The sequence below is a fragment of the Lagopus muta genome, chromosome 2 (genome assembly GCF_023343835.1).
Source record: "Lagopus muta isolate bLagMut1 chromosome 2, bLagMut1 primary, whole genome shotgun sequence".
Lineage (NCBI taxonomy): Eukaryota > Metazoa > Chordata > Aves > Galliformes > Phasianidae > Lagopus > Lagopus muta.
In genome coordinates, this window is record NC_064434.1 from 108912141 (window position 1) to 108938805 (window position 26665).

The 26665-nt window shown below is 47.5% G+C and overlaps 1 protein-coding gene across 10 annotated transcripts in view; it reads right to left on the bottom strand.

The window, feature by feature from the left end:
* Nucleotides 1-26665, bottom strand: part of BCL11A (BAF chromatin remodeling complex subunit BCL11A) — a 59993-nt gene that overhangs the window by 6276 nt on the left and 27052 nt on the right. For 8 of the 10 annotated variants that reach the window (XR_007375454.1, XR_007375455.1, XR_007375453.1 and 5 more), the window contains exon 3: nucleotides 1-1590. This exon is cut by the window's left edge. Coding sequence is in view for 7 of the 10 variants with exons in the window: in XM_048937681.1 (XP_048793638.1) it covers nucleotides 1-1590 (1590 nt within the window). In the remaining 3 variants the exon portion in view is untranslated. The remainder of the gene's footprint in view (nucleotides 1591-26665) is intronic. The other 2 variants (XM_048937680.1, XM_048937679.1) reach the window with 1 other exon arrangement.

Below are 26665 nucleotides of genomic sequence, written 5' to 3' on the forward strand. Positions count from 1 at the left end.
GCAGGCTGCCATTCTCTGATGAGTGCTCAGAGGAGGAGGCGAAGGGCGATTGTCGGGAGTCACCGAAGCTGAGGAAGGGGTCCTTCAGCTGCCGCGAGGCAGCGTAGCCAGCCAGCCACTGCGAGTACACATTTTCGGTGTTGGGCATGGCGGCGGTGGGTAGGTCGAACTCCTTCTCCAGCTTGATGCGTTTGGAGAAGGGGCTCAGGGAGCTGGGACTACCTAGCAGCAGCTTTTTGGACAGGCCGCCTGAGGCAGACTCCCCAGGGGAGCAGCCCCGGCCGTTGACCGCCCCGTCGTCAATGCGGTCGGACTCACCAGCCACCGAGTCTTCATCGCAAGTGTCCCTGTGTACCTCGGCCTCGGAGAGGTGGCCCCGTTTGTGCTTCTCCCCCAGCACCTGGTGGAAGGCCTCGCTGAAGTGCTGCATGGAGCTGAGAACCATACCTTGCATGACATCTGGCATCGACCGGCTCTCCTCTCCGGCCCGCGAGTTGTTCTCGTGGTGGTGGGCCGCCTCCAGGTTCATCCCAAAGCCATAATCTGGCCTCTCATTCTCGGTCAAGTCCTCCTCTTCTTCCTCCTCCTCTTCCTCCTCCTCCTCCTCCTCTTCCTCTTCCTCCTCATCTCCATTCTCGGGGATCATGTTGGGGTCATTCTCACTCTTGAACTTGGCCACCACTGACTTGAGGGCACTGCTGGCACTGCCAACCAGGTCGCTGGTGCCGGGCTCAGGGGAGCTGGCAGTGGAGAGCCCATCATCAGACTTCACTGTCATGGGTGATGACTTGTGCATGTGTGTCTTCATGTGGCGCTTCAGTTTGCTGGCCTGAGTGCAGGCATGGTCGCACAGGTTGCACTTGTAGGGTTTCTCCCCAGTGTGGCTCCTGCGGTGGACCACCAAGTTGCTCTGGAACTTGAAGGTCTTCCCACAGAACTCGCAGGACTTGGACTTCATGGGTGGCTGGGAGGGAGGAGGAGCGGACTGCAGAGGAGGAAGAGGTGGTGTGGCCAAGAACGGGGGTTTGCTGCCAGGCTGGAAGGGCTGCAGCAGCCTTTGCATAGGGCTGGGCCGGCTCGGGGACAGGGGCGGACTGGAGGTGTTGCCGGCCAGCTCCCGCAGCCGCCGGGAGAAATCCATAGCAGGGGGCTCCATTGCCATGGGGTTCAGTCGCAGCACCCTGTCAAAGGCACTAGGGTGATGGGTGGCCAGAGCCATTTCTTCGGCACCCAGGCGCTCTATGCGATGCGGATCCAAATGGTGCCTCGGGGGAGGGCTAAAGAGGGGCGGCGTGGGTGGGAATCGCCCTTCTCCCAGCCCTGACGCCTCTCTCGAGACAGAGCCAGGTATTCTGAGCAGGTTAAAAGGGTTATTGTCTGCAATGTGAATCCCATGGAGAGGTGGCTGGGAAGGGCACTCTGCACCTAGTCCTGATGGGATACCAACCCGTGGTGTCAGGGGGCTGCCATGCTCGCTTTCTAGGTAGATCCGTAAGCCGTGTGTGTTCTGTGCGTGCTGCAAGAGGAACCAGGCGCTGTTGAAAGGTTGTTTACAGGTCGTGCACGTGTAGCTGCTGGGCTCTTCTTTACCTGCAAAACAACACAACAGCAGCGTAAATGTTTAATCGCATCCACGCCTGAGCTGTCCTACCACACAAGGCCACAGCCAAGTGGGGAGAGGGGAGCATTCAGGGCTGGAGGAAGCTCCACTCCACTTCCCAGCTCAGAACTGAACTCAGAACTGTGGAATAGGGCCCGGACCAGGGAGAAAGTTGCATACAAACAGGGAGTGGGCTGGAGCACTGCAGATGGGCTCAGGCTGGTGAACGGCATGGCAGCAGGGAGCAAGCACACTGTACGTGGACATTTATTTTGGGAGATAACATGGGCGTTACAAAGGAGTGATCAACTAATAAATAATCAAACAAAAAGCAAGCTAATAATGGCATAAGAAAGCAATCCCTGATGATATTAAAAAGCAAGAGAAATCAATAACTTTTTGAGGGCATAAGGGAAGAGCAGTGGGAGACAGGGAGACAATGAGCACGTTTCCATCAGTCCTGGTAAGTTTGTGCATAAGCAACTTCCATCTCTGTATGCAATTGTTGCTCAATGCTGGTAACTTGCAACAAGAGCTAAGATGAGCACAAAAAATAATTTCCAGTCCTGCCTAGCTGTTCTATAGAGATGCTATTTCAGTGATTTAGAAAAAAAAAAAAATAAAAAATAAAAAAAAAACACCCCTGAGATTTGCCAAGTACAAATAACAAAAATACCCCCAGGGTCTTCCCTGTGCCCAAGCAAGCTGTGCCCAGGGGACTCCCAGCTCCAGCCAAACCTCTGCAGGTAAATCTCAGCATGAGACAATGTGAGAGATACCCAAATAAGGTTTAACACAATTGCCTAGTATGAAGAAATGGGAATTAAAGGAAAGAGGGAAAAAAAAAGCAAATATGGAAAGAAAACATAATTTTATCCACAACCGTCTTGTTTCCCATCTCCGCTGAGGAGAACAGCTTCATCCAGATGTCATACAATGAGCTGAATGGTGAGATGGGAACAGCAGGGAGGCAACCAGCAGCACCACCAGCAGAGAAATGCTGCAGCCACCCGCTTCCTCCATCATTACACATTTGGCCTGACAATCTGAATTGGGTGAGTAAAACACACCTTGGCCATCTCCAGCAGGCATTTAACACTTTAAGCCACTTTAAAAGCTCTTGGAATAATATTTGACATCTCGTCCTTCAACTGCAGCCAGCGTTCAAATAAAATGCATCGCAGTGCTTGCTATGTGCCAGGCATGCGAGTGCAGATAAATACTTAAATCTGTTGAAATTAGAGCAAAATTCAATTGGGCTTTCACATACACTCTGCTCATTTGTGAGCTCAAGAAGAAAGGAAGAAAGGAAGAAAAAGACAGAAAGAAAGGAAGAAAGGAAGAAAGGAAGAAAGGAAGAAAGAAGGAAAGGAAGGAAGGAAGGAAGGAAGGAAGAAGGAAAGAAGGAAAGAAGGAAAGAAGGAAAGAAGGAAAGAAGGAAAGAAGGAAAGAAAGAAGGAAAGAAAGAAGGAAAGAAAGAAGGAAAGAAGGAAAGAAAGAAAGAAAGAAAGAAAGAAAGAAAGAAAGAAAGAAAGAAAGAAAGAAAGAAAGAAAGAAAGAAAGAAAGAAAGAAAGAAAGAAAGAAAGAAAGAAAGAAAGAAAGAAAGAAAGAAAGAAAGAAAGAAAGAAAGAAAGAAAGAAAGAAAGAAAGAAAGAAAGAAAGAAAGAAAGAAAGAAAGAAAGAGAGAGAGAGAAAGAGAAAGGAAGGAAGGAAGGAAGGAAGGAAGGAAGGAAGGAAGGAAGGAAGGAAGGAAGGAAGGAAGGAAGGAAGGAAGGAAGGAAGGAAGGAAGGAAGGAAGGAAGGAAGGAAGGAAGGAAGGAAGGAAGGAAGGAAGGAAGGAAGGAAGGAAGGAAGGAAGGAAGGAAGGAAGGAAGGAAGGAAGGAAGGAAGGAAGGAAGGAAGGAAATAAACATGAAAATTTCATCTTGCTTTGCTGTAACAGAGTGGAAGTTTTTCCTGATGCACTGTAAGTCACACATCATGGCAATGCACTGACAAAGTAAGGCTACCTTGTTCCTCTATTTTATGAATTAGCACAGAGAAAATAGCATTTTATCTTATAATGAGGACACAACATACAGTGCTTGCTATCACATTTTAGTATTCCCATCAACTAGATATTCCAGATCATAAGGGCAGCTAGCATAATCATAATGTCAATGAGAAGGGCTGTTACGACTGAGACTAAAGATTACATGGAAAAAGCTGCTTTGAAACTAGTAATTATTACCAGTCCACTAATAGCAAATGATGCATTACAGTTTCACCATATAATCTGTATTTCACTCAGCTCCTGCCAGTACAGCCTTATTATATTACTGTGCTCACAAATTCTAAATTCCTAAACTACAGTCATCAATAAATGTGTTACTTGCCATAATTTGCAAAATTACTTTGTTCAAAACATCTTCGACTGTTATAAAGACTAGAATTGATTTCCTGCACGGTAAAATTAGGGCTACATTGATTTAGTGGAGTGTAAAATGTAATATTATTCTTCATTTGCTTTCCTGAAAAACAAGTTTTTAATTTGCCGTCCATGTTTGGTAATCAAGACAATAATTTAAATTTAAAATAATGTTTATGTACAAAACCTCCCTAATCTCAAACAACCGACCATTTTCGAAAGAGTGTCATAAAGCTGGGCAATAAAAGAAAGCAATGAAATGGTTAAAATCTGTGGTTTGCCTCCACCTCCTACTTTGAAGAGACACCATTTCTAATTTGTCTATTAGTGCTTGGTTAATTATGGAGGCTATGGACTGACCAGCTTAATACAGGCCTTGCCAATCTGTAAGAATTATGGAAATTGGTTGCTTGTTACCGGCAAGCAGAGACATGAGCAACACAGAGGGTTTGGAGGCGTCTCACCTTCCCTTTATCCCAACCCATCATGCCTGGTTGTGCTCCTGTAGTAGCCCAGGCTGGAAGGGATCCAGTGGATGCTTTGTTTCATAGCTTGCCTCACCTTCCCCCAGGGCAGTGTGGTAGGACAAAACAGTTCTGCATTGCCATTAGGGTTTTCCAACAATTTCCAAGAGACTTACAGGAGTGTCCCAAACCTGGATGTGAAGCAGGATGCCACTACCCCAGCCCATGGCTCCACCTCTATCCCTTCTCTCCTGTTATTTGCTTATTGGTGATCCACTGGAAAGCACCTTGGTATACACAGTTCCCCCCACATAACCAAGGAAGCACACAGAAAACATGGCACATTAAGTTTTCTGAAAGAAAAAGCTTGAGCCCCTCCCAGTCCCTCTCCAAAATCTGTTTGTTTTCACAGCTTTTCACTCAGTGAGTGGAACAGGTGCTGGCACAGGCTGCCAGAGGAGGTGAGGATGTCCCATCCCCAGATGCTCAAGGCAAACAGCAGTTGGGGCTGATGGGCTTTAACGTCACTTCAAACTCAAGGTATCTATGATATCAAGGACTGTATCAAGGATTCTATGATAATTTTCTGTAGCTCCATGCAAGTGCAGACATCCACAAACACATGGACTTACTTACTCCCCATTCACTTCATCCTGAGACCACACATCTCCATCCTCCTGCCTATGCCATCAATAGCACACAGCACTTACTCTTCCATCTCACGCAGAACCATGTCTAACACCTTGCAAAGTCTATTTCATCTGCATTTATCAACCAAGCTTGTCATCCTGAAGAATGAAATCAGGTTTATTTGACAAGATCTGTATTCCATAAATTTGAGTGGCATGTATTGTATTTTAGCTTTAATTCTTTATCAATTGAATTTCAAGCCAGCTCCTCAATTATTTTCCCTGAGCAGATAAGCAAAGCATTACTAGTGGTCTTCCAGTTACCCAGCCACACATGGACACTTTTCCCAGTGTGTAACTTCATAAAGAACAAGCATCACTTGCCAACATTTAGGAATTCTTGGGTGCAAGTTTTCAGGGCTTTTTCATTTAAAAAATATTTATCTCCATTGGACCTCATATAAAATCCTCCTCAGCTACTAACGGTATAGAAAAAACGTCACCACATGCCTACGATACACAAATGTAACATTTCCAGCTCTTCAGCAGAAATATTGATCAAATACCACTACCTTGATGCTCCCTTTGCCTAAGCCCAGCTGTGAGCTCTCCAGGAACACCTGTATTTACAGCTTTTTGGCCAAGGTTGCCTTCTCCTTCCTGGTCAGATCAGAATAAAAGCAGCTTCCAGTTACCATTTACAGTTCTCTGTGCATATTTTTCCTCCCAGAAAATCTTACTGACAATTTCCCTTACCTCTTGGGAACTGGCCCCAGGCCCCATGGGGAGCATAGAAGCATGGTGCAGCCCCATTCCCCCTTTGCTTTTTGTGGTGGCATCAGTGCCAAGGATCTGGCTTGCAGGCTTGCACAAAACCCTCAGAACCACAGGAGGTGGTGTCTTGGATGTCATGCACAAATCCTGAACCAATACACCCCACCCCTGTTTTTCCCAACCCCATGGAGATTATACTGGGACACCCCGTGGCGAACAGGAATGCATGGCCACTAAGAGCCAGGCAGAAACCCAGTGGGTCTCACCAATGACTGCTCACCCATGACCACAGATGTACTCCTGTTGAGCACCCCAGCCCACAGACAGCCAGTGCTACCACATCACGTTTCTAAGGAGCACCATGTAGTACCTAAAATGCCACTTGGAACAGATCCTACCTTCCACGGCCCCAACAGAAGTGAATTAAGTTGGAACACATGCGCAACAGATTTAGATTCCGATCTGAAAAACTGTTAACAAATGACTGGAATGGATACTGGCATTTGAGTGCCTTTCGGGGCAGTTGGCACAATTAGTTAATAAAACAGGAAGATATGCCCGCTCTCAGCATTCAGAGGTTTCTCTACATTACAAAAATAACATAGCTGATCCTTCCTCACCGTGCTCACAGAGTAACCCAGCAAGCTCCCGACACCTGGGCACAGCACAAGGCTGCGGCCGTGCCCGCAGCACCAGCAGCCGTGCCAGACACAGGCTGGGGAAGGGACCAGCTGGGAGGAGAAGCTGTCAGTTAGATGCCACTGCTGGGAGTGAAACACATTCTGGAGCAAGGCGCCCAACTCCAACCATTGCCAAGTGAGTAATGGAATAATCTGCATGTGCGAGCCAATGTGTTTTGGAAGAGCTTCCTCCATTTCTCAAAAGTCAGGGTTGGATCCAGAAAAGCTGCTCTCCGGACACACAGGCGCTTTGGAGAAGAGAAGTGGCAAAACAGCTACGCAGCATCACACCTTCGGGTGACCGCCTGGCTCTGCAGACCCTCTGTTTTCCTGTGCTTGCTTCAAGAAACACGCAGGGGTGCTGCCATACTGCAGGTCCCATGGGTGACTCGAGCACAAGCCTGAGACCTTTTGCCATCAGACAGAGACCAGAGCACCTGCAGCAAGCACCTCCCTCACTTCTGCTTGCCATGTAAGACAACTCGAGCCAAACCCAGAGACTTCTTCATCCTGCTTTAATGTCAACTAACTGCTTGAATTTTGGACTGATAAATGTTGTTATGCTATTTAAAGGGGGGGAAGAGAAAGAGGAGTTAATTGTTACCACTTGTACTTGATTCAGCTCTCCTCCATCTGGCCTGTCAAATCTCTCTTTTTTTTTTCATTTTTGGAAATCTGTACTGTTGAAATTCCTTCAACCGAAAGCAAGAGACACGGAGCCGTTGGGACACAGGAAGCTCAGCAGGGACAGGAGATAAGTGGGTCCAGTCTTGTCTGCGGTAGCCACTTCTCCCTTCAGCATGACACGTGGGCTGCCTCATGACTCACCTTCTCCTAGCAGTCAACACCATCAGCACAAGTGGGAAACAAACTGACCTGACAGGCTTTTCCTTAGTACCCTCATCCTTCCTCATGCCCCTCCAGGTTACAGGAGGCGTAATATTAATGGTCCATATTAACGAGTTATAAGCAGCTGCTTGTGTTGTTCTTATCAACAGTGCTGATATTGTTCCAGTGATTACTAATAATTATTATTATTATGGCTGCATTTATGTACTACAGAGAACTTTCTGAACTTTTCTGTTTATCACTCCCAGTGCTCTTTGTGAATTTTACCATCACAGTTTTCAGTAAGTGCTGGGGCTGGTTCACTCCTTTAGCACAGTAGTTTTAGCCCAAAGCAAGTCCAAATTCACTTCTCAGTCTTAACTGAGATTCGATGATCCTGATTAATGATCCTGATTAATTAGCTTGAATAGAAAAGGAAAATGCTCCCAAAGTCTCCAGAAAGCAACACAGTGTTGTTTATGAATTGAGAAGCACTGCTACTGTCGTGTATTTAAAAAAATACAGTTCTGCAGAGGAAGCTCACGTTGGCTGTGAACAGACAGATGTCGGCTCCTGGAACCAATGTTCACATGAGTTTAATGAGTTCACATTAAACATCTAAAAAATGTTTTGCTTTGTGGGATCCTCAGTGACTTGCTCCCCCAGCTGCCTTTCTGCCATGACTTACCTATCGGTTCATGATAAACACTAAGTAGTCATTACTGAAATGAATTCATAAGCTGTTTTTTTCCTTCCTGAAAAGACTTTTTTTAATATAAATTCGACTTCCTGAACTTATTTTAGTAAGATCGGCAAAATGTTTTCCACAAAGTCCCAACAATGTCGTTGTTGCACAGACTATACTTCTTTTGAAGAAGAACCACGCCAAAACACTATGCCACACTACTAAAGCTATTACCCAAACTTAGAAAGCAACAGCAGTAATAAAACCAAGGTGGAGCCACCATCACTTCACCATTCCAATGGATACAATTAAGGGCAGGGTCTCCAGTCATTCATTTCTTCCTTCAAAAGCTGTTTTCAGCTTCTCCAGCTGTCGCTCTTGAAAGCCTCCCACCAGCATCACCACTGGGACAGTCAGAGGAAACCAGGTCCATCTACCACAAAGCCTAAAGCCTGTCAGCTGGAAGAAGTTATTTTGGGCTTAGGGCTGGGAAGGGACTGAGCAAAGACCTCACTGGAGCCCTGATCCACAGAGGCACCAAAGCCCATCCTGGCTCTGGGCAAAGCCTCAATCCAGTGGCCCACAGTTATACATTTACCCAATGGCTGCTGGGGACAATCAAGTTAATAGCCCACTTTCTAAATAAAAGGTAATTATATTGCCACAGAGATATTCCAAATAATTTTATTCACTGATGCACATCATACATGATGAATTATTTCCTTTTCTAATTTCTGTTGGCTCCCTTATCCTCTTCTTGCTCTCTTCCCTTCCGACAGCCGTATGACTAAGTCTGAATAAAAGGCAGAGAACGCTTCAAAAAGTTTCCTTCCAAGAAATGAACACCAAGACTGTGCAGAGCTACAGGACCCCTGCCAGAGCAGGGCAAGAGAAGAGAGGGTGACAGAGGCTGTGAGGAAGGAGGGACGCAGCCTCCCACCGCTGCCAGTGAGGCACACCTCCTCCACACCTCTTCTTTGGCTGTCTTTCTGTAGCACTTTTTGGCATGCTAAGTTTTCCCTTTCTCTGACAGCTGAGGAGTGGAGGGATAGCTTCAAGGCTGTGGAGTTGGGCCACAGTGCAACAACAAATCTGTCTGCTCTCAATAAGTAGGAGCTGCTCTGTCAGAGTGACACAGCCCCAGTCACCTACTTGCCACTCTGGGCTTCCTGCTCAGAGCAGGCCTGTAGTTTAAGTTTAGTAAAGGGGATGTGAAGACTCAGCATCATTCCCCTGGAGAGCCCCGTTCCATTATTTCCTTCTAAAAATGAACTCCTTCTGGCCCTCCTCGCCTAGCCTTCCCCTCTGGCTCACTTTCCTCTCACTCTCAAAGCAATGGTGTTTAGCCAGCAGCAAACCATCCTGACAAAGTGAGTCAGGGAAAAGCAGGTCCCCCAAAACAACCTCTGTGGCTGCAAATCACCAGTTTGGAAGGAAAAGGTTTATTCTGTCCCTCACTAAGTTCAATGTCACCACAGAGTTGCAAGCACAGCAAGTGTTGAGTCGGATACAATCGCATTTTCTCCATCACTTGCACAAGCACCTATTAGTAGAATTAATAAAATTTTTCTCTGCTTTGCAAATAGGACCAAAAGGTGTCGTAAAGTTGTCCAGTCTCTTCCAGTTTATTCCATCTCCTCTCCACAGATAAGATATCCTTGAAGCTGAAAATGATATAACACTGAGAATATCTAGAATTGGAGGATGTGAGACTTGCAAGGATTGCTACAGCTTTATTGCACTCCCAGGGCAGGGAGAGTATTTACCATACATATATCACGTCAAGGAATGCAAAAAAGGGCATATGAAAATTTGGGGATTCAGGCTCGGGAGTTTAAATTCATGGAAAGGAAGATAAAGAGTGCTTTTTCTTATTTATAGATTTGCAGATGAAATCCAGCAAAAAGAGCCCTCCCCCGAAAACCCTCCTTTATGTCAGCACGGCTGATTCAATTTCCCAGCTCACAAGGTCTCCTCTGCCCGAGTACTGCCCAACCCCAATAACACACACTCTCCCAAGGTTAAGATCTGTTTCCTTACAATAATGCAGAAAGCTGTTGTTTCAGTAGCGGTGGCGGGAGCCAGCTTTGAAGGACAGGTTAGTACCACACTACATTTAACTGGATTCAGTTCATCTGATTATACAGCGCCTCGGTTTCTGGAATATGTAATCATCTCTTTCTGATGACATTTTAAATATCCAACTAGACAAATAATTGTGGCAATAATTGATAGCTGAGTCAAGCTGGAAGATTATTGATTGGCACAGTACCCAGCGAAACAAATGTTCATCTTTCAAACATTACAGTGAGGATGCTTAAATCTAACTTTTGCTGATAAATGATAAAAATGTGATTTACTGATAAAACCACTGGAAGAGAATATGCACTTCAGGATTTGATTACTTTGTGAAATTTTTAGAAGAAAAATTGGTCACCGGGATTTATATTCTATTTTGTGTGAATAATTGCCAAGCTGGGGATGAGGAGGTGAACATAAATACGTGCAAAGCAGACTCCAGGAGTCATTGATTAACCCTTGTACCCCCTGAGAAGCACATACCTGCACCTGCCTGCCAGCAGCAGGGATGCACATGGAGTGACCTCGGCTCTGCAGGTCAGCTGTGAGTGCGGGGCAAGCACTGGGGTGCCGGGCAGGCAGCTCAGCTCACTGAGGCAGAGACAAAACGAGGCTTTGCTCTCATTCACTGTGGTATACATCAGGAGTGGTGTCACCAAAATACGCGGCGTTACACTGCCATAAAAGCACCGTGAACGAGGGGAAGATTGGGTGCATTTGTAAATGGGATTTGCGGCCTTGAAAGGAGGGGCATTGAAGCTGAAATAAAACCACATCTCAGATCTGATGACGCTGGGGTCTGTTTAAATGCGGTTTTCCTTCTCATCATGAAAGTCCGTCAGCCTCACAGCACTGCCTGTGCATCACAGGGAGAGAAATGGAGAAAGTCTGACACTGAGCAGAGCGAGGAACAGGAGCCGTGGCACAGCATCGCATGTGGGCAAAGGCAAACATGGATTGGCTGCGTTGAAATTAAGGAAAAGCTCCCAAATATTTGATCAGGGAACAAAGACAAATTTCAGAGTAGGAGATGAAAAATGCACTGCAATGATTTGAAAGCAAGCCCTTAGGAGCTGACCAAGCCGCACCAAGTGGCTGCTAAACCCATGCACATGTTAGCTAGCTACAGTGATGCACTGAACCTTGATAGTCACAGCATGCGAAGGCTCTCTGATTTACAGAGCCCCAGCAAACTTGGAAACCCCTGGACTCTGCCAATGGCGGTCACTCAGAAGCACCCAGAGCCCAGCTTTCAGAACTCAGCTGCTGCCACAGCCCTGGCAGAAAGCTACAAGTGTGGCTGCCGTGCTTGCATGCACACTGCCACATTGGAAACAAAACACCAAGGAAAGCTACATTCACTTGACACCATCAAAAGCTGCAGTTGCAATCTATTTGGATTTTTTTCCCTGCCAACTGGCTGGCACAGCCAGTCCAGGAAACAAGAGCAGCACTTATCCAATCCTGTGCTGGTGCAGGTCTCCCAAGCAAGGGAAGTTCCTTGCAGAGCAACTTGTCGGTGCTGAAACCCCAAGCCTCAGTCCCACAGCAGCCTGCGTACACTTTGCATCTGTACCTATGACATTTCCTTCCTTCTTGGTATTCTTTCCTTCTCCCTGCTCCCTTTTTGTGTGTCTGTGGTTGCAGCTACCTGGATCACAAAGGAAGGAACTGTGCGAGAGAATGCACCCAGAAGTGCAATCCTGTCCATCCCCAAAACAAGCCAGTCTGGGAAAGGTGGGCATGAGAAACAGGGTGGTGCTCACTCCTTGGTGCCAGATGGGGAGCCAGCAGCAGGAGGCTGAGAAGAAGCAGTGAATGCATCATGCAGGACAAACACTGGTTAGCATGAGCAGCCTAGGCACTCTGAGATGCCCCTGGCCACAGAGGCTTCCTTTGTGCAGTCAGAAGCCCCACTGTGTGCAGGACAAGAGGTTTTGGAAGCACTCACTAGCAAGAGCTGCAATCAACCTTTGCAAGACTCCTCAGTTTGGGACTTCTCACCATATTCCCTGATTTGACCACACACACAGAGCAGAGCTGTGACTTTTCCTTCAGCTAACACTCCATCATGGTGCGGGAGAAATGCAAATGGAAAGAAAATCTTTTTTTGTTTTGTTTTGTTTGTTTGATTGCTTGTTTTGTTTTTTGGTTGGTTGGTTGTTTTTTTTTTTGTTTTGTTTTGTTTTTTGTTTTTTTTTGCATATGCCAGCACCAAATAAAATGAGAAACCTCTGTTTTGAAACACAAGAAAAATGGTTCAAGTCCCAGTGACAGCCCAAAGGCAAAATGACAGACCCACGGTCACACAGGGAGCTGGCGGCAGACACACTAGCAAATTAACTCTCAGGAACAGTCTAGCATTGGCAGGGAAATGAATGAGATGATCTAAGAGATATTTTCCACCTCTAATAGGATTTGATGATGATTTTGCATAGTCTTTTGTGCTAGCCTGGCTTTTGATAAAGGCATGGTGTCTCTTTTCAACCCACATGTGAGTGAGAGATTAATAAGTTGCAAACTCGGCCCACTTCTGCTATAAATGGTTCCTGTGCAGAGAGGGGAAAAAAGACAAGCTACAGCTGATAAAAAACTGATTCCACTCAGTGTTCTACACCCAAATCCTGAGCTATCAGGAGATTCAGAAAAGAGACACAATTTCTCCTCCAGCACCCAACAAAGGTACTGATTTACTAAGCAGTTGAGGCAGTGATGTACGAGCTCAACTCTTACCCTTCTCCTTGCCAAAAAGCCTGCAGAAGAGCAGGGCTGGAAGCAACATGCCCGTTAGCTCTTAAATAAGTGGAAGCAGAAGAAGCTTCCCAGCACAGGAGAGTGGGCAGAGCCCTGCAGGTGAGGAATGCGGCACTGAGGTTGGGTTCAGAGTTGTTGCCCAGTCCTGCTCTGGGCAGTGCAGGGCAACAGCTGAGGAGCAGCCTCGGAGGGTGAAAGGAGAGCTCAGCAATGGTAAGGAAGAGAACGAGAACAAGAGTTCTTAAGTTTATGAAACGGACTGTAGAGAAGCCCATCTTTTTTGCAAGATAAGCATTTTGTTACAAGAAAATGCAATTAAATGTTGTAACTGCCAGCACTTAGATACCAGTAATAGATAGCAATAAAAAAACCCTAACCTGGACTGATCCAGAGAATAATCCCCAGGGCAGTCAGCGTGGCTATATGATGACATCTCTTCTTGGGCTGAACTCCATGGGTTGCAGAAAGTTGAGCAACAAGATGCAGGAGCAGGGAGGTGATCATCCCCCTGTACTCAGCTCTGGTGAGGCCGCACCTCAAGTACTGTGTTCAGTTTTGGGCCCCTCACTATAGGAAAGACATTGAGGTCCTGGAGCGTGTCCAGAGAGGGGCAGCGAAACTGATGAGGGGTCTGGAGCACAAGTCTTACGAGGAGCAGCTGAGGGAGCTGGGATTGTTCAGTCTGGAGGAGGCTCAGATGAGACCTCACTGCACTCTACAGCTTTCTGAAGGGAGGCTGTGATGAGCAGGGGTTTGGCCTCTTCTCGCAGGCAGCAAACAGGACCCAGGGAAATGGCCTCAAGTTGTACCAGAGGAGGTTTGGGTTGGACATGAGGAAAAACCTTTTCTCTCAGAGAGTGGTCAGGTACTGGAATGGCTGCTCAGGGAGGCAGTGTTTAAGAGGCATCTGGAGCTATGAGATACAGTTTAGAGGCTTGTGGTAGCAATGGTAGTGAGAGGACAGTTGGACTAGATGATCTTGCAGCTGCAAGCCTTGAGGACAAAGAGATCACTTGTGGTCACTCACCAGCAGTGCCAAGCAGTGCAGCCAAGTGCAGCAGGGCCCAGAGATGTGGGAGCTGCACACAGATATCAGAGCAGCCATCCTGACCTGGGCTCCTTCACCCAATTCACAATGCAATGATACAGAATGTCAGCTCAGGATGCAATCCAAGTGCTTCCCATCTCTCAGTTCTGGGGTCTGAGCATCTCCGAAGACAAACAACAAAAGAATATGTCCTCCTGTTTTCTCATCTGCAGTTATATCTCACCTTGCTTTTGAAAAAACACAGCTGGCCATTTGTTTGAGGGTAAGAAATCGGCTTCAGGACTTTTTTTTTTACTTTTTTTTTTTTTTTTTTAAGCAATAACATAATAAGAGATCAATAACATTAATAACACTGAACAACAATATGCTACACTTCATTGTATCTAAGTCTGAGGAGTTCAGCATGCTTTGCAGATGGCCGCTAATGACACAGAAAGGAGCTGGATGGGCAGCAGCTCCATAAGCGATGTGGAGCCACTCTGTGTGCCTTACCTGTATGGGGCAGGGCTGGAGGTGGCCAGGTAGAGGGTATGTCTGAAATTGCCATCAGGTTCACCTCGCCACTGCTCTGACGTCCTTGGCAATCCAGTTAAGATTTGACAGCATTTAAAGATGACAGTGCTGGAGGTAATGGGACAATGCCATAACAGGATTACAGGAAATGTGAAAGAAAGGACATACGTACATAATGTCATTTAGATAATGTCATCTATGAACAGCTTTTGCTTCCATTTTTGCTGACAAAGAAGTCAGTATCGCTTATAGAATTCCTTTTAAACTCTGTTATTGCCCTAAATAGTTTCCTCTTTCCTGAGAGAACTCTTGCACACACCAGTACAAATACTTCAGCACTTACTGGCTGGACCCCATGACCAAGGAGTGCAGAGGGTCGGGGCAGGATATCTTACATATTCCTGAGCCAATGCCTGAATTCTTCCCCCCTCACCTCCTCCCAGCACCCTTCCCATCAGCATTCCCTCACAGTCCTGTCACAGCTGCCCTGTCTGCCGTGAGCACAGCTTCCTCCTTGCCCCACTAGAAGTGCTGCTGCGTGCCAAGTGGCTGGCCACAAACAAAGGCGTGTTTGACCAACACTTGCTCCCAAAACAAAACCCTGGGCTGGAGGAGGAAGTCCCAACGAGGAGGGGGAGCCGGGTCTGTGGCTATTTAGGAGCTTCAAGATGTGCAGTCGTGCCAGACAATGGTGTCTAGCATCCCCACGCTCCAAGAAAATCCCCCTCTTCAACACCAAGTTTCTGGTGAGGTCTAACAAGAAGAAGGGATGTAAGAGGAGTCCCTAGGTTGAGGACAGGCAATGGGTGCTGCTTGCTGGGGACAAAAGCCACTGTGTCCAGTGCCAGTGCTGGCAGGAGCAGTCCTCCTCCCACAGGAGAAGCTGAGCTTTGGAGTTTCCAGCTTCTTAAAGGTAAAATTCTATGGGTAGGTTACTTTCCTATGAACCAAAATAGCCTCCCAAAGGACTTGGGGAAGGATTTCTGGAGCAACAGTTATTGCCGGGAACAGAGACGTGGCTTTGGGTTGCTAAAATTAATGGAGAAATTCAAGGGGTGCCTACAAGGTCCTTTCTTGCTACCCTTTCCCAGCAACATTTACCCATCTTCTCTTTTTTATGAGCAAAATGCTTCTTTTGCACTTCTCAGCCTTGCCTTAAATGACTCCTTCCCGAGTCTGGTGAAAGTAACTGTTACAAAGAGGAGGACCTTTTGCCCCATCTATCAGTGAGATATTGGCATGTGAAGCTGGCGATTAGAGGAAACACCCTGCTTGGACAGCTGGCCCCCACCCCGATAAGTACGGTTGAAAACCACAGGGGTTACATCGCTGTGTGCAAGCCCGACAGTCTTATCCGGTAATAACCAGACGTGCAAATCTTCACCACGTTGAGCAACGTGACATCTGTCTGTTTGAGCAGTGTGTGGAATAACAGTGGGGCTGGGGAGGCAATCCAAATGAGCAGGATGGTGTGAGGACAGAAAAGGTGGTCACAAGACAGCGGGCACCCAGTATCACTTTTTAGTGTGTTTTAACCCCAACATGGACTTCTGGATTGTACAGTTAACAGCTCAACACATCAAAATTTCCTCCCTAAAGAAAGGGAAGCCACAAATGATGGACAGGGCAGGACGTGGACAGCAGCAGAATGCGCTGTGGTCACTGAGCTGCTGGCAGGGACCTGTGCAGTTTCTGCTCTCCAATTTCCCCCAGCCAAAGCCACAGGCTGGTTTCCCCAGCCAGCACAGTAGTCTGCATCCCCAGATGCCAGACACAGCACCTCTGGCTTCCTTTCAAATAGAAATGCTTCTCTCCTTCAGAAAAAGCATTGGTGGTATTTCCTTCTATGGGTTTACTGCAGACTTCCTGAAGGCTTTGGTGGGAGCAAGACCACATCGTCTGTCTGTCTGTCCAGGCATACATTACTAATGGAGCACACTCATGATAAACACAGATACATTAAAATTCCTCACAAAGCCGTAATATTTGGCTCTCCAACAGCACTTTCCAGATGGCAATGAACCAAGCCCCTAAAGAGCCATCCCCCATTGGAGGTGTCCATCACCAGCCCCCTTCAGCAATTAGCGATGGAGAAATCAGGTGCAGCAGCCCCACTTCTTCTCCCTATCTCAAGCCCCATGTACCAGCACCAGGTAAGTGAAAAAAAATGCTCTGAGGTTTTCTAAAGGTTATTAATCATCTTGGCACCAAGTCTGCTCGTTGCATATTTCTCACTGTACAGGCAAGGAGCATACCACCAGCCTGGCTGCAAAGCACAGAATAACTCAGCTCCGTGGCATCACCACTTCATGGCAGCTCCATTCTCACGACAGCAGGGCGGTGACCATCTTCAGAAAGGAAGATCAACTCCAGAGCTTTCTGGACTTTTCCTCTGACATAGATAAGTATGTGCATGTTTGGAGAGCATATTTCTGTGCATTACATTTCTACACTACAGAAGTGCTCACACACCACTTTTAGGCATCGCTGAAGTACAAGTACACAGATAGCATGGCCGAGATGTCCATCCCCTTGAGGCAGCTCCTATGGCACAACAACAGCTGCCAATCCCCACTCACTGCGGTAGATGTGGGTGGCAGGATAAAATCAGCTGTGGGGGAACACACACAGTGGTTGTGCAGCCTGTGTTTTAAGCAGCTGCACACTCTACCTTCATTTCCCATCTTTGGTAAAGCTGAGCATTTAAAACCCCACCCAACTGGCATCTCCCTGCAGTCCCTACAGCTGTCATCAGAGATGAAGTTTTGCTAAAACACGTGCAGGTGAAATTTCAGGAATGGGACAACTCCTGCTAGAGCAGAATCTGAAAAACAGGGTGAATGCCCTGTTATCTACCCAGCCACCTTGCTGCACGTGCAGTGTCCACCCAGTGACACAGACCTGCAGGGTGAGCAGGGATGCTCAGTGCCAGGCGCTGTGTGGGCAGTGCCACCAAGTTAATGAGACAGAACCAAAAGAGGGATTTGTTCCTTACCAGGAGCAGAGGGGATAGCTGCAGCCACAGGAAGGGCTGAGCTGGCCTTGTGCTTCTGGCGCTGCTGATGGGAAACGAGACCCACACAGCGAACTGCCACATCATGCTACCCAATGGAACAGGCTGCTGCAACACCGGCTTCTGAACTCAAAATCTTGGAAGACAGAACTGAGGCACATGTGACATAGTTATAAATTATATATCACCTTTTAATTTTTAAATGTAAATAGCATTAGACAGAAACTCTACCGCAATTTTCATTCTTCCTTTGACTGTGGGATTCATACTCTTCTTTCCCTGGGGACAAACAAGCCCTAAAAAACACACAAATGTTGTGCTGAAGCCTACTTTTCTGAAACCATCAGAGGTGCAGCAACAGTTGTTAGGAGGACACACTTTCCTTCCTCTTTCCGTTTTCAGCTCCAATGATGGAGGACACCAGGAGGGTTGCAGTAATCATGTCTCCAATTTCATAGTCTCACAAACTTCTTCCAAGCTCGTAATCTTATAAATAAGTCTGCAGTAAGACATGCAACTGCTAGCAGTGTATTGAAACACCAGGCTTTCTCTGCCAGGACTGGGCATGCACCAAACCCCTCCTCAACAGCCTCTCCTTTCCAACAGCAGTACTCAATCTCTTTAAATAACTTTCATGAAACCTCTCATCTTCTCTTAGCAGAGCCTCAAGCCCTCATTAGCTTTGCGGCTCTGGATTAATTCCCTTGCTTTAATGAACACACCTGTAGGTGACACCACTCTGTGGCACCCTACGGCATGACAGTGAGATGCTGCGGCAACAGTTCCGATGCCATAGATAGCATTTTAATTTGAAATATGCAATAAACATGTAACAAGTTTTGTCTTCAGATGCAGAAGAAAATTATGGAAGCATCTATTTAGGAAGGGTTTGCACTGTGCAAAGCCAGCAGGACTCTGCTGAAGCTGATGAGTTATCCCAATTATGTAAATCCAGCACAACAGGGCTCTGTCCAAGGAAAGTCCAGAGAATAAGAGGTCAGAAAGCCTTCAGCTTCATAGGGGAAATGTTGTAATGATGTCCTCTCTGTGGAAGGGAACGCTAGCCTTGCAGAAGACATAGAAGTGCAAACCCTCCTTGTGTACATATGACCTGAAATGTGACTGAAGTCACATTTTCAGGTTCCTGGAGCTCAGAGTGCCTGTAGCATCCTGTAACCCATAGCATCAAGAGTAGAAGCTTTAAGAAAACCCGCAGACAACAGTAGCAGCCCAGATCTGCAGACATTCAGACTAACTAGGGAAACAGGCAGAAGACTCGCACACCTGATCACTTCCACCTGGCCCAGCACTGCTCCCACAGAAGCCAGCACCAGGCTTCCAGCTCCCCATTTCTCCTCTCAAGTGGTGACCGATGTTTTCCTGAGCCGGGATCCCAGGCAAGGCCAGCAGGTCCCACCCGATGCTGGGTGGCTCACAGCCAGGCTGTGCAGGCAGAGCTGCTGTGCCCACACCAGTTAAATGCATGTGAGCTGTAAGGACTACACCTCAGAAAGCCTGGAAATGTGACAGCTTTTTGTGTTGTAATAATGCAATTCAAAAGACCATCGGAATTGCATAAATATTTGTACAGACACTTATCGCTGCGGCAGTCAGATACTCAGTCCCTCTAAATCAGCTGATCTGCTTGAAGTCCTTGCCTCGCTCTGCAAAAGCCTACACAACAAAATCATGCAAGACCACCGGCGTGATCTATAGAGTGTAACATAAAGCCTCTGTTTGTATTAAAAGTCTCTCCATCCTCTGCCACCGCTGCTTTCTGGGAGGCTGTCAGCAAAATGAAGTAAAAAGGGGAATTGGGTTTCCAGCTGACTAAAAGAACGTGGGCAGGAAGAGCAGTTTGGCCACCGAATTAATTAATTATTATTAGCACAACGAACGCTTGCTAGGTAATGTTTGTACTTCGCTGCTGTAATTAAATATTCTCATTCATGCAGTTCTCAGCCATCAGAAATTAGTCTTACAGTCCAGATTTGTGGGTTTTTTTAAATCAGAAAATAGGCTGAATTTTTCATTTTCCGCTGGCACAGAAAAGCAGAAGGCCCCTTCCTATTCATGCCTGCCGCCTTGCCTACACAATCAGGTGTGCTCCTGCAGCGTCAGGTGGATGGAGCTCTCACATGAGGACATTCTGGCACAGGCGCTGCTCGACGCACAGAGCAAACCTCAGCTCTGACTTCAGCCCTGTGTGGAGCTGCCTCACGGCGTGCTGATGCCACAGGCGTGCTCCGATCCTGTGGATGAGGCCAATGGGCAGGTACCCAGGCAGGCACTTCTTGAGGCTGCAGCATCCACCTCCTATACCAGGGCTACTTGCTGATACTTGTGCACTGCTCTGCACCTCGCTTGAGGCCCATTGGCCTCAGTGAACTGTCGACAGAAAAAGGGCCTTTCCGTGTGGGGTTTGGTTTCATCTTCTCTTTACCCTCAGATGGACACATGCAATCACTCCACTTTGTCATCGCAATCCATAGCTGATTTAGCTAACGCTCCATTCCAGCAGGAAGCATCTTAACTCTGAAGAGCTGATGATTGCCCCAGCAATCAGTTGTTCAAATAGTTGAAAATTAAGACTATTGCACACAAAGTAAATTAAGTAATTTTCTACCCTCCTAGGGTCTTTCGAGTCTATCAGATTTCCCCCAACTGGTGTGTCATGCTGCCTCATTACTATAAAGAAAATACAGCTCCATGAGTCCTTTAAGTGGACTCCCCTTAAAGACTTTGGAAAAACCAGATCTGGACAAACACAGACCCTGCTGCAGTTCAAGTGAAGAGCAGGGGCCATTCACAGAGCATGGCTATATGTGCTCCCATGCTCAACTCACCCGCCATAAGCTGCACAGCCCCAGAAAGGGTTTAGGAAGATGTTCTGTCTCATGTTAATTTTCCCATAGCTGAGATTGCTGTGATTTTGTTTGCAATTATATCAGCAGAATAAACATGAGGAAAGATACCCTTCAGTACAGGAGGACTGCAATCTGATCCCAAAGCAGGCACCAGTTCAGCATCTTCCACACAGCAGTCTTATCTTTCAATCTTGTTCCTAAAAAGAAATCAGCAAGCCAGCCTCTAGGCTGTGACTGATCCTTTTTAAACAAGCGTTTTGAATTTGCTGCCCTGCTATCAGATGCACTGTTAGCTCTAGCCATACAACAGTCCCACAGGCCCTAGACAGGGCTGCACAACTTTGTACCACCCACTGGAACCCTTCCACTTTGCTTTGGACAACTGTGGGAGATTTTATTCTCAAGCCCAAACACGCTGCAATCACTCCAAGCCTTTGGAAACCTGGAGCCAAGGAGTAAGCGCTCAGCATTGCGGAGCTGGATGTTCTGCTCAGCCTTTCCTTGTAACCTTGTTTCCACCACTTCTAAGGTTGGAATTGTTTTTCTTTACAGTAGCAACTCTCCCTGGTCAATCTTAGGCCAGAGGTGAGCTTTTGTAAACCACAGGAAAAAAAAAATCAGTCAGTTATTTTCAACTAAAAGGAGACAGAGGGTTTTTTTAAGACACTTAATCAGAAGCCAGCATACGATGGAGCAAGCCGCTATCCTGAATCCCCATGCAAATCAAGCCCTTCAAGAACAGGTGTTCTAGAGACTGGTGGGGAACAAGATAGGAAAAGAAAGCAAATGCTAGTAACAGAGAAATATTTCCATGCATGCTGCAAAGCACATCCACTAAGTGCTCTGGGCTGCATTTATAGCAGGTGGCAGACAGCCATTGAGAGGCAGAGCTCCAGCAGGACACAGTGCACGTCTCACCTGAGCGATGGAGGAAGCGGAGCACTAGGGCATCTCCAACTTGGGACTTTCTAATAAAGTCTGCTTGTCCAGCAATGCTGACCACCAGCACCCAGAGGGCGAGAGAAGTTACTGGGAGCTCCAGCCCGGGAAAGCGTACCCATGTATTCTCTGTGCACAACTTCTGACCTGCCAATTGCTCTAGCTTGTGTGAGCACAGGCCACGGCATCCCCTCCTGCTCCTCCGGGTTCTGTCTGTTCTCACATCTCACCTTGATTTCATCAACTGGTGAAGCCACGCTCAGGAGAACATCTCAAGCACGCTTGGAAATCTCCTGCCTGGATAGGGGAATTTCACCTGAACAGTTCCCACAGCTAGAAAAATCCCTGCCTTTTATCTCTCCAGCCACTTTGCATCAGCACAGGGACACCACTGCCTGCACCAACAATAGTGTTTTTGCCCGAAGGAGATGCCCTAGTTTGCCCCATGTACCATGGCTGGATGCAGTGCAACGGAGGGTTTGTGTGCATTCTGATGAGATGCTTTGCAAGGGAAACTAAGTGGAAGGTTGCACCCTGGAGCATTCCAGTCATGCTCCAAGTCTTGCTGCTGATGCAGCGCCCAGAGCAGCAACCAATTGTGCTGGCAGCCTTGAACGGATTTGGTGTGGACACATGCTCCATGCCACCAGGTGATGGTGAGGCACAAGCAGAGCTGCCTGGTTAGCCACTGCTATTGCACTTGCTGATCAACGCAGTATCTTGTGGTGGGGATAATCCCACGCATACAGAAGGCCATAAGATGAAATCCTGGCACAAGCAAAGCCCAAGCAGCAAAGCTGCACATTGGAGAAAGCACTGAGTAGGACTGAGGAGAGGAATATGACTACTCCTGAGCCAGCCAGCTCATTCCCAAAAGGTCTGTGGTCACCTGTGCAGCATTCTTGTCTTGGTCATGCCTTGTCTAGGGACAAGGATTTGCCTGGACCCAGTCAGCAAAGGTGGATTTGAAAATAAAACCTGCCCTGAGTTGGCCTCCCCAGCATTCTCAAGAAGCCCTCCAGCTCAAATGGCCAGCCCAGTATGAGAATGCCACACAGGCAGGAACCTTCCTCCTGTTACCCCTTATCTGTCTTTCAGTCTTTATAGAAATCAGTCTATGACCACCTGCTTCTTTTCATATTTTCTTTCAAAATCAGGCTCTGTTCTCTGTATCCCAAAACGAGCTGTAGCACTGGCTTGGCTGAAAGGCCTCCCACCACATTCATGTTGATATCTTGCTTGGAAATCAGGGTGTTCAGGAGCCACAAAACCCAAAGATGTTCCTGGTCCTTTCCTAACTGAGCCTGTTGTTCTCAGGCACCATCAACTGGAGGAATGTTCCCTCTCTCTCTTGACAATAAATTATTTGGAAATGTTTACACAGAGGATTAAATCTACATCTGGGCTGAAGAGAGTGGCTTGCTCCCAGCTTCTGCTCACCCTCACTGTGGATCAGGAGCCTACTATGCTCCTCCAAAGCTGCTTTCCACAGTGACTTACCACGTCCCTGCTGCCCTGGCAGCCCTGACTGGGACTGGCAGCACACAGACACAGCCTGCAGGCAAAAACTGGCAGCTGCCTGGCTGGGGAAATCACCCATCAGGTGCATGAGCAAGTGGGTTTGGTTTCAGCTGGACAAACATTTCTTGCCCGTGGACTCACACAAGGCTCTCTGTGCAGCGCCTGCGCAGGCTCACACAACCCCTTATCTCCCCATCAGGGCCTGTAAGGGGTGGTTGCTCCTCCTCCCCGTGCTGTACTTCTCCTGTGCAAACACTCTCCTCACCTTCTGGCCTGGTGCTGACATGGATCAGTCCATGAAGCTCCTAACTCTACCAGGCACGGAGCTTCCTATGGCTGCCTGCCATAGGAAGGGGCAGCTACAGATGTGGAGTTCACAGCTGGAGCCGTGCCCAGATCGCACCAACAGGCAGCGCTGAGACACTGCTGCAGCATTGGGCAGGACAGAGCTCACCAGGGAGGGCACCGCTGGGAGCATCAAGCCCCCCAGAGGCATGGTGGCATGATCTGGCACGGTGGCACAAGCCAGTGCGACCATCTGTGGTTGCTTGTGTTCTTCTCACTCTGCCCCAAGAGCTCCCAGTCTGCACTGAGCCCCAGGTGGCTGGAGGAGAGCAAGGTGACAAGGAAATGGCTTGGAGGCTTTGTTCTCTGTGCCCTTGGCCCCAGCCCAAGCAGCTGCCGGGTCGTGCTAATGACCTTTGCTTTAGCATAAAGCCATGTTTTCTCTACTGCAAGCACAGTGTTCTCCTGCAGTGCCTGACAAGGGGAAAATGCTGGGCACCAACAACATGAGTATCCCCACTTCCCTCTCAAAAACACTCAGTAGGGCTCCATTTCTCTGTCGGCAGGCTCCAATAACATTTTAAGTGCCAAGATTTATACACAGACTCTTATAAATGTATTCCATTATAGCCTTTGTAAAACTACATTTCAACCTAAACATTCAATTAATGTAATTAAATTGCTACCTGACGGTATTATCTAATTTAACTTCGGATCTGTGCTATTGAAAAGCATGTGTCTTTTAGCACTCTGACTGGCAAGACATGTGATAAACAGACCTATAAACATGTTGGCTCAACTGAGCTGTTTAAAAATAAATTAGCAAACTATAAAAATAAACAGTAACATACATATGTACTCAATTATGAACTAAGTCTAATTTTTGTTCTGAAATACTGTCTTTGACCTTAGTCATAAACAAGCACCATTAAAAAAACATAATATCTCAACAGACAGAAGGGCAAGGATTAAATGCTCATTGAGCACCACAGAATGCAAAATAAGGGATGAAAAGAAAGAAGAAAAGAAAGAAAAGGGAGGGGAAAAAAGCACACCCTTTATTAAACACAAAACCTACATCAACTGGAAGCGTTTATGTTGATGAAAGCTCCTTATGTCGAAGCCAAAGAAGCTGAAACCCAGTGAAAGACTTTGGCTGCTTCAGGTGGCTCTGAGCCTTACGCATCTCAGGGTGAGCAGCCCCTCTGGGCACTGTGTGCCCATCCCAGGGATGCTGGTGTGTGTCTCCGTTCTGTCCCACAGAGCCCCACAGGTTAAAACTCCACGCTGAGGCTGAGAGCAGCCTGGAACACACAGGTGAAATGAAAGGACACCCCTGTGCCACACTAGAACAGAGAGAGACATCCAACCCAACTGATTCTTACTTCTGAGGAGTGATGCCCAGTCTGTATGTTTCCCCAGTAGTCCTGTGTTTCCAGAAGACTACAGCAAGGCACCACAACACAAGTGCCAGCACAACTGCACTTCCTAGAGGAAGGAAGGTGAAAAGGAAGGAAGGAAGGAAGGAAAGGAGGGTGAAAAGCTGGAGCACCACTGGCATGTTTCTCATTTCTGTGAATTTGTGTGATTTGGGATTTCTGTGGGGCTCAGGCTCTGTAGCTCAGTGTTCCTGCTTGTGTGAGTGAGTACAGGCAGCATGTGGAGCCATGCACACAAGCAGAACTCACCAGAAACCCCAAACCATGTTCCATATACAAAAGCACATATTCATTGTGCAAGACAAATTTGAGAGTGGGCTACCAACAACCTTACATGCATACAAAATATCAGCTTGTGGAACACACGGCAAGGAAAGTCGGTGGGAACGAGGGCCTGGGATGAAGGCTTCCTCTCCACTGCACAGCAGTGGGTGACAGAGACCCACAGTGCAGATAACATGATGCATTCTGACAGCATCAAAAATGAGAAGGCCTGTCCCTGTTTGCATGGGGTGCAACTGGAAGGGTATTCATGAGACAGGCACAGCACGGCTTCCTCTAAATGACCTCAGCGTTAGCAGAAGTGGGATGTTGGAGTGCACAGGAAACTCCCCTGTGCAATGGGAGGGGAGAAGGATGGAAATCAAGGTGGGTTGCCCTGGCTCTGGGTTATTGGGAAAACACCGGTGGGCTATGACCAGCCTCTTCCAAGGACATCTAGCTCCTCCAAGATGGAAAGCATCTGATTTGTGCCCACCAGCACCACTGCAGCATCTCAGGGCCACCCAAAAGCCTCCAAAGTATTTGCTGGTTACCATGCTTTTCCATTTTCCCTTTTTTATATACTTCTGTGCACAAATGTCAGCTGTTCCCTTAAGCAACATCTGGATGCTGCTGCTCCAGAGCCATCTCCCAGCCTGCAGCTCGCCTTGCTCCCCAAGGACGCATTCTTTGATTACAATTAAAGTAACGTGCTTGCTCAAAAATGAAATGCCATTTTCTGACCATCCTTCCTGCTCCATCACCAACAGAATACTCAGAGGTGCAACTCATGCAGACATGAAGTGTTAATGGCTACCTGGTAACATGGCTCATCATGCTAATATTTTTTCTTCTGATTCTGACAGTTCTCTTAGTGCTTCAAGCAAAACTTAAAGCTGAGAGAGCTCTAATCTGAAAGTGAAGGCTGCAAGAATTGCAGACTGCACAAGCTGCACACAACGACTCTATTTCTCCATGTGTTGCACTACCACACACACACCATCCCCTCACAGCCATGCTGCTCCCAGGCTGGGCAAACTGCAGATGCTGGAGCACAGAAACACCTGCAAGAAACAGCAAGCCGTCATTAAATCCCATCTGAGCCTGTGCTGTGTGTGCTCAAAGGGCAGGAGCTCTCTGGTCCCCAGAGCTGTTGCAGGCCAGCGGCTTTCAGCATGCGCAGAGGGACACTTCCTTTTTCCAGCTTTGCAATTGCTGATTATAACAAGCGAAGAGCACTAACAAGTCTAGCTGGAGCACACTGCACAGAGGCTAAGAAACACAAGGTACTGGTGCAATAACCTGCATCACACAACTTCTTAGTTCCATTTCAAGCAAAATGGATGGGCATGTGGGAAAACTACCAATGTGGGAAAACTAGCAATGCTCCAACCCAAATCCACATTGCCAGAAAAAAGACAGGAGAGCAGAGGAAGGCAATTTGCTACCAACTTTGCTCTTGCAAGAACTCTGTCCTGTCTGGGCTCAGGACAGAACACCGCTTCTCTGATCTCTGCTCTGCCCCAGCATGCCTGGTCTCACCTTTCACTAAAAAGATTGCTCCACAACACCAGTAGCTGCACGGCCTTTATCTGCAGGGCTGCATCACAAACGTGGGTAGGCTTCGCCATCTGCATCTGTCACTTGACAGCCATTGTCACCACGAGTGGCATCACGAGGTTCTGAGGCTGCCTGCTCTGCACCACCTGCACACCCATGACCGTGGCAAGCAGCTCGTGAGTCAGGTGACAGAAGCATAACAGGTGACCTCTAGCAGCAGCTTTCCTGGCCTTGCTTCTCTTCCTGTGGTCACAGGCTCTCCAGCTCCCTCATCTCTACAGGCAAGGCTGGCCTCATCCAGCTCCATGCTGGCCAAGG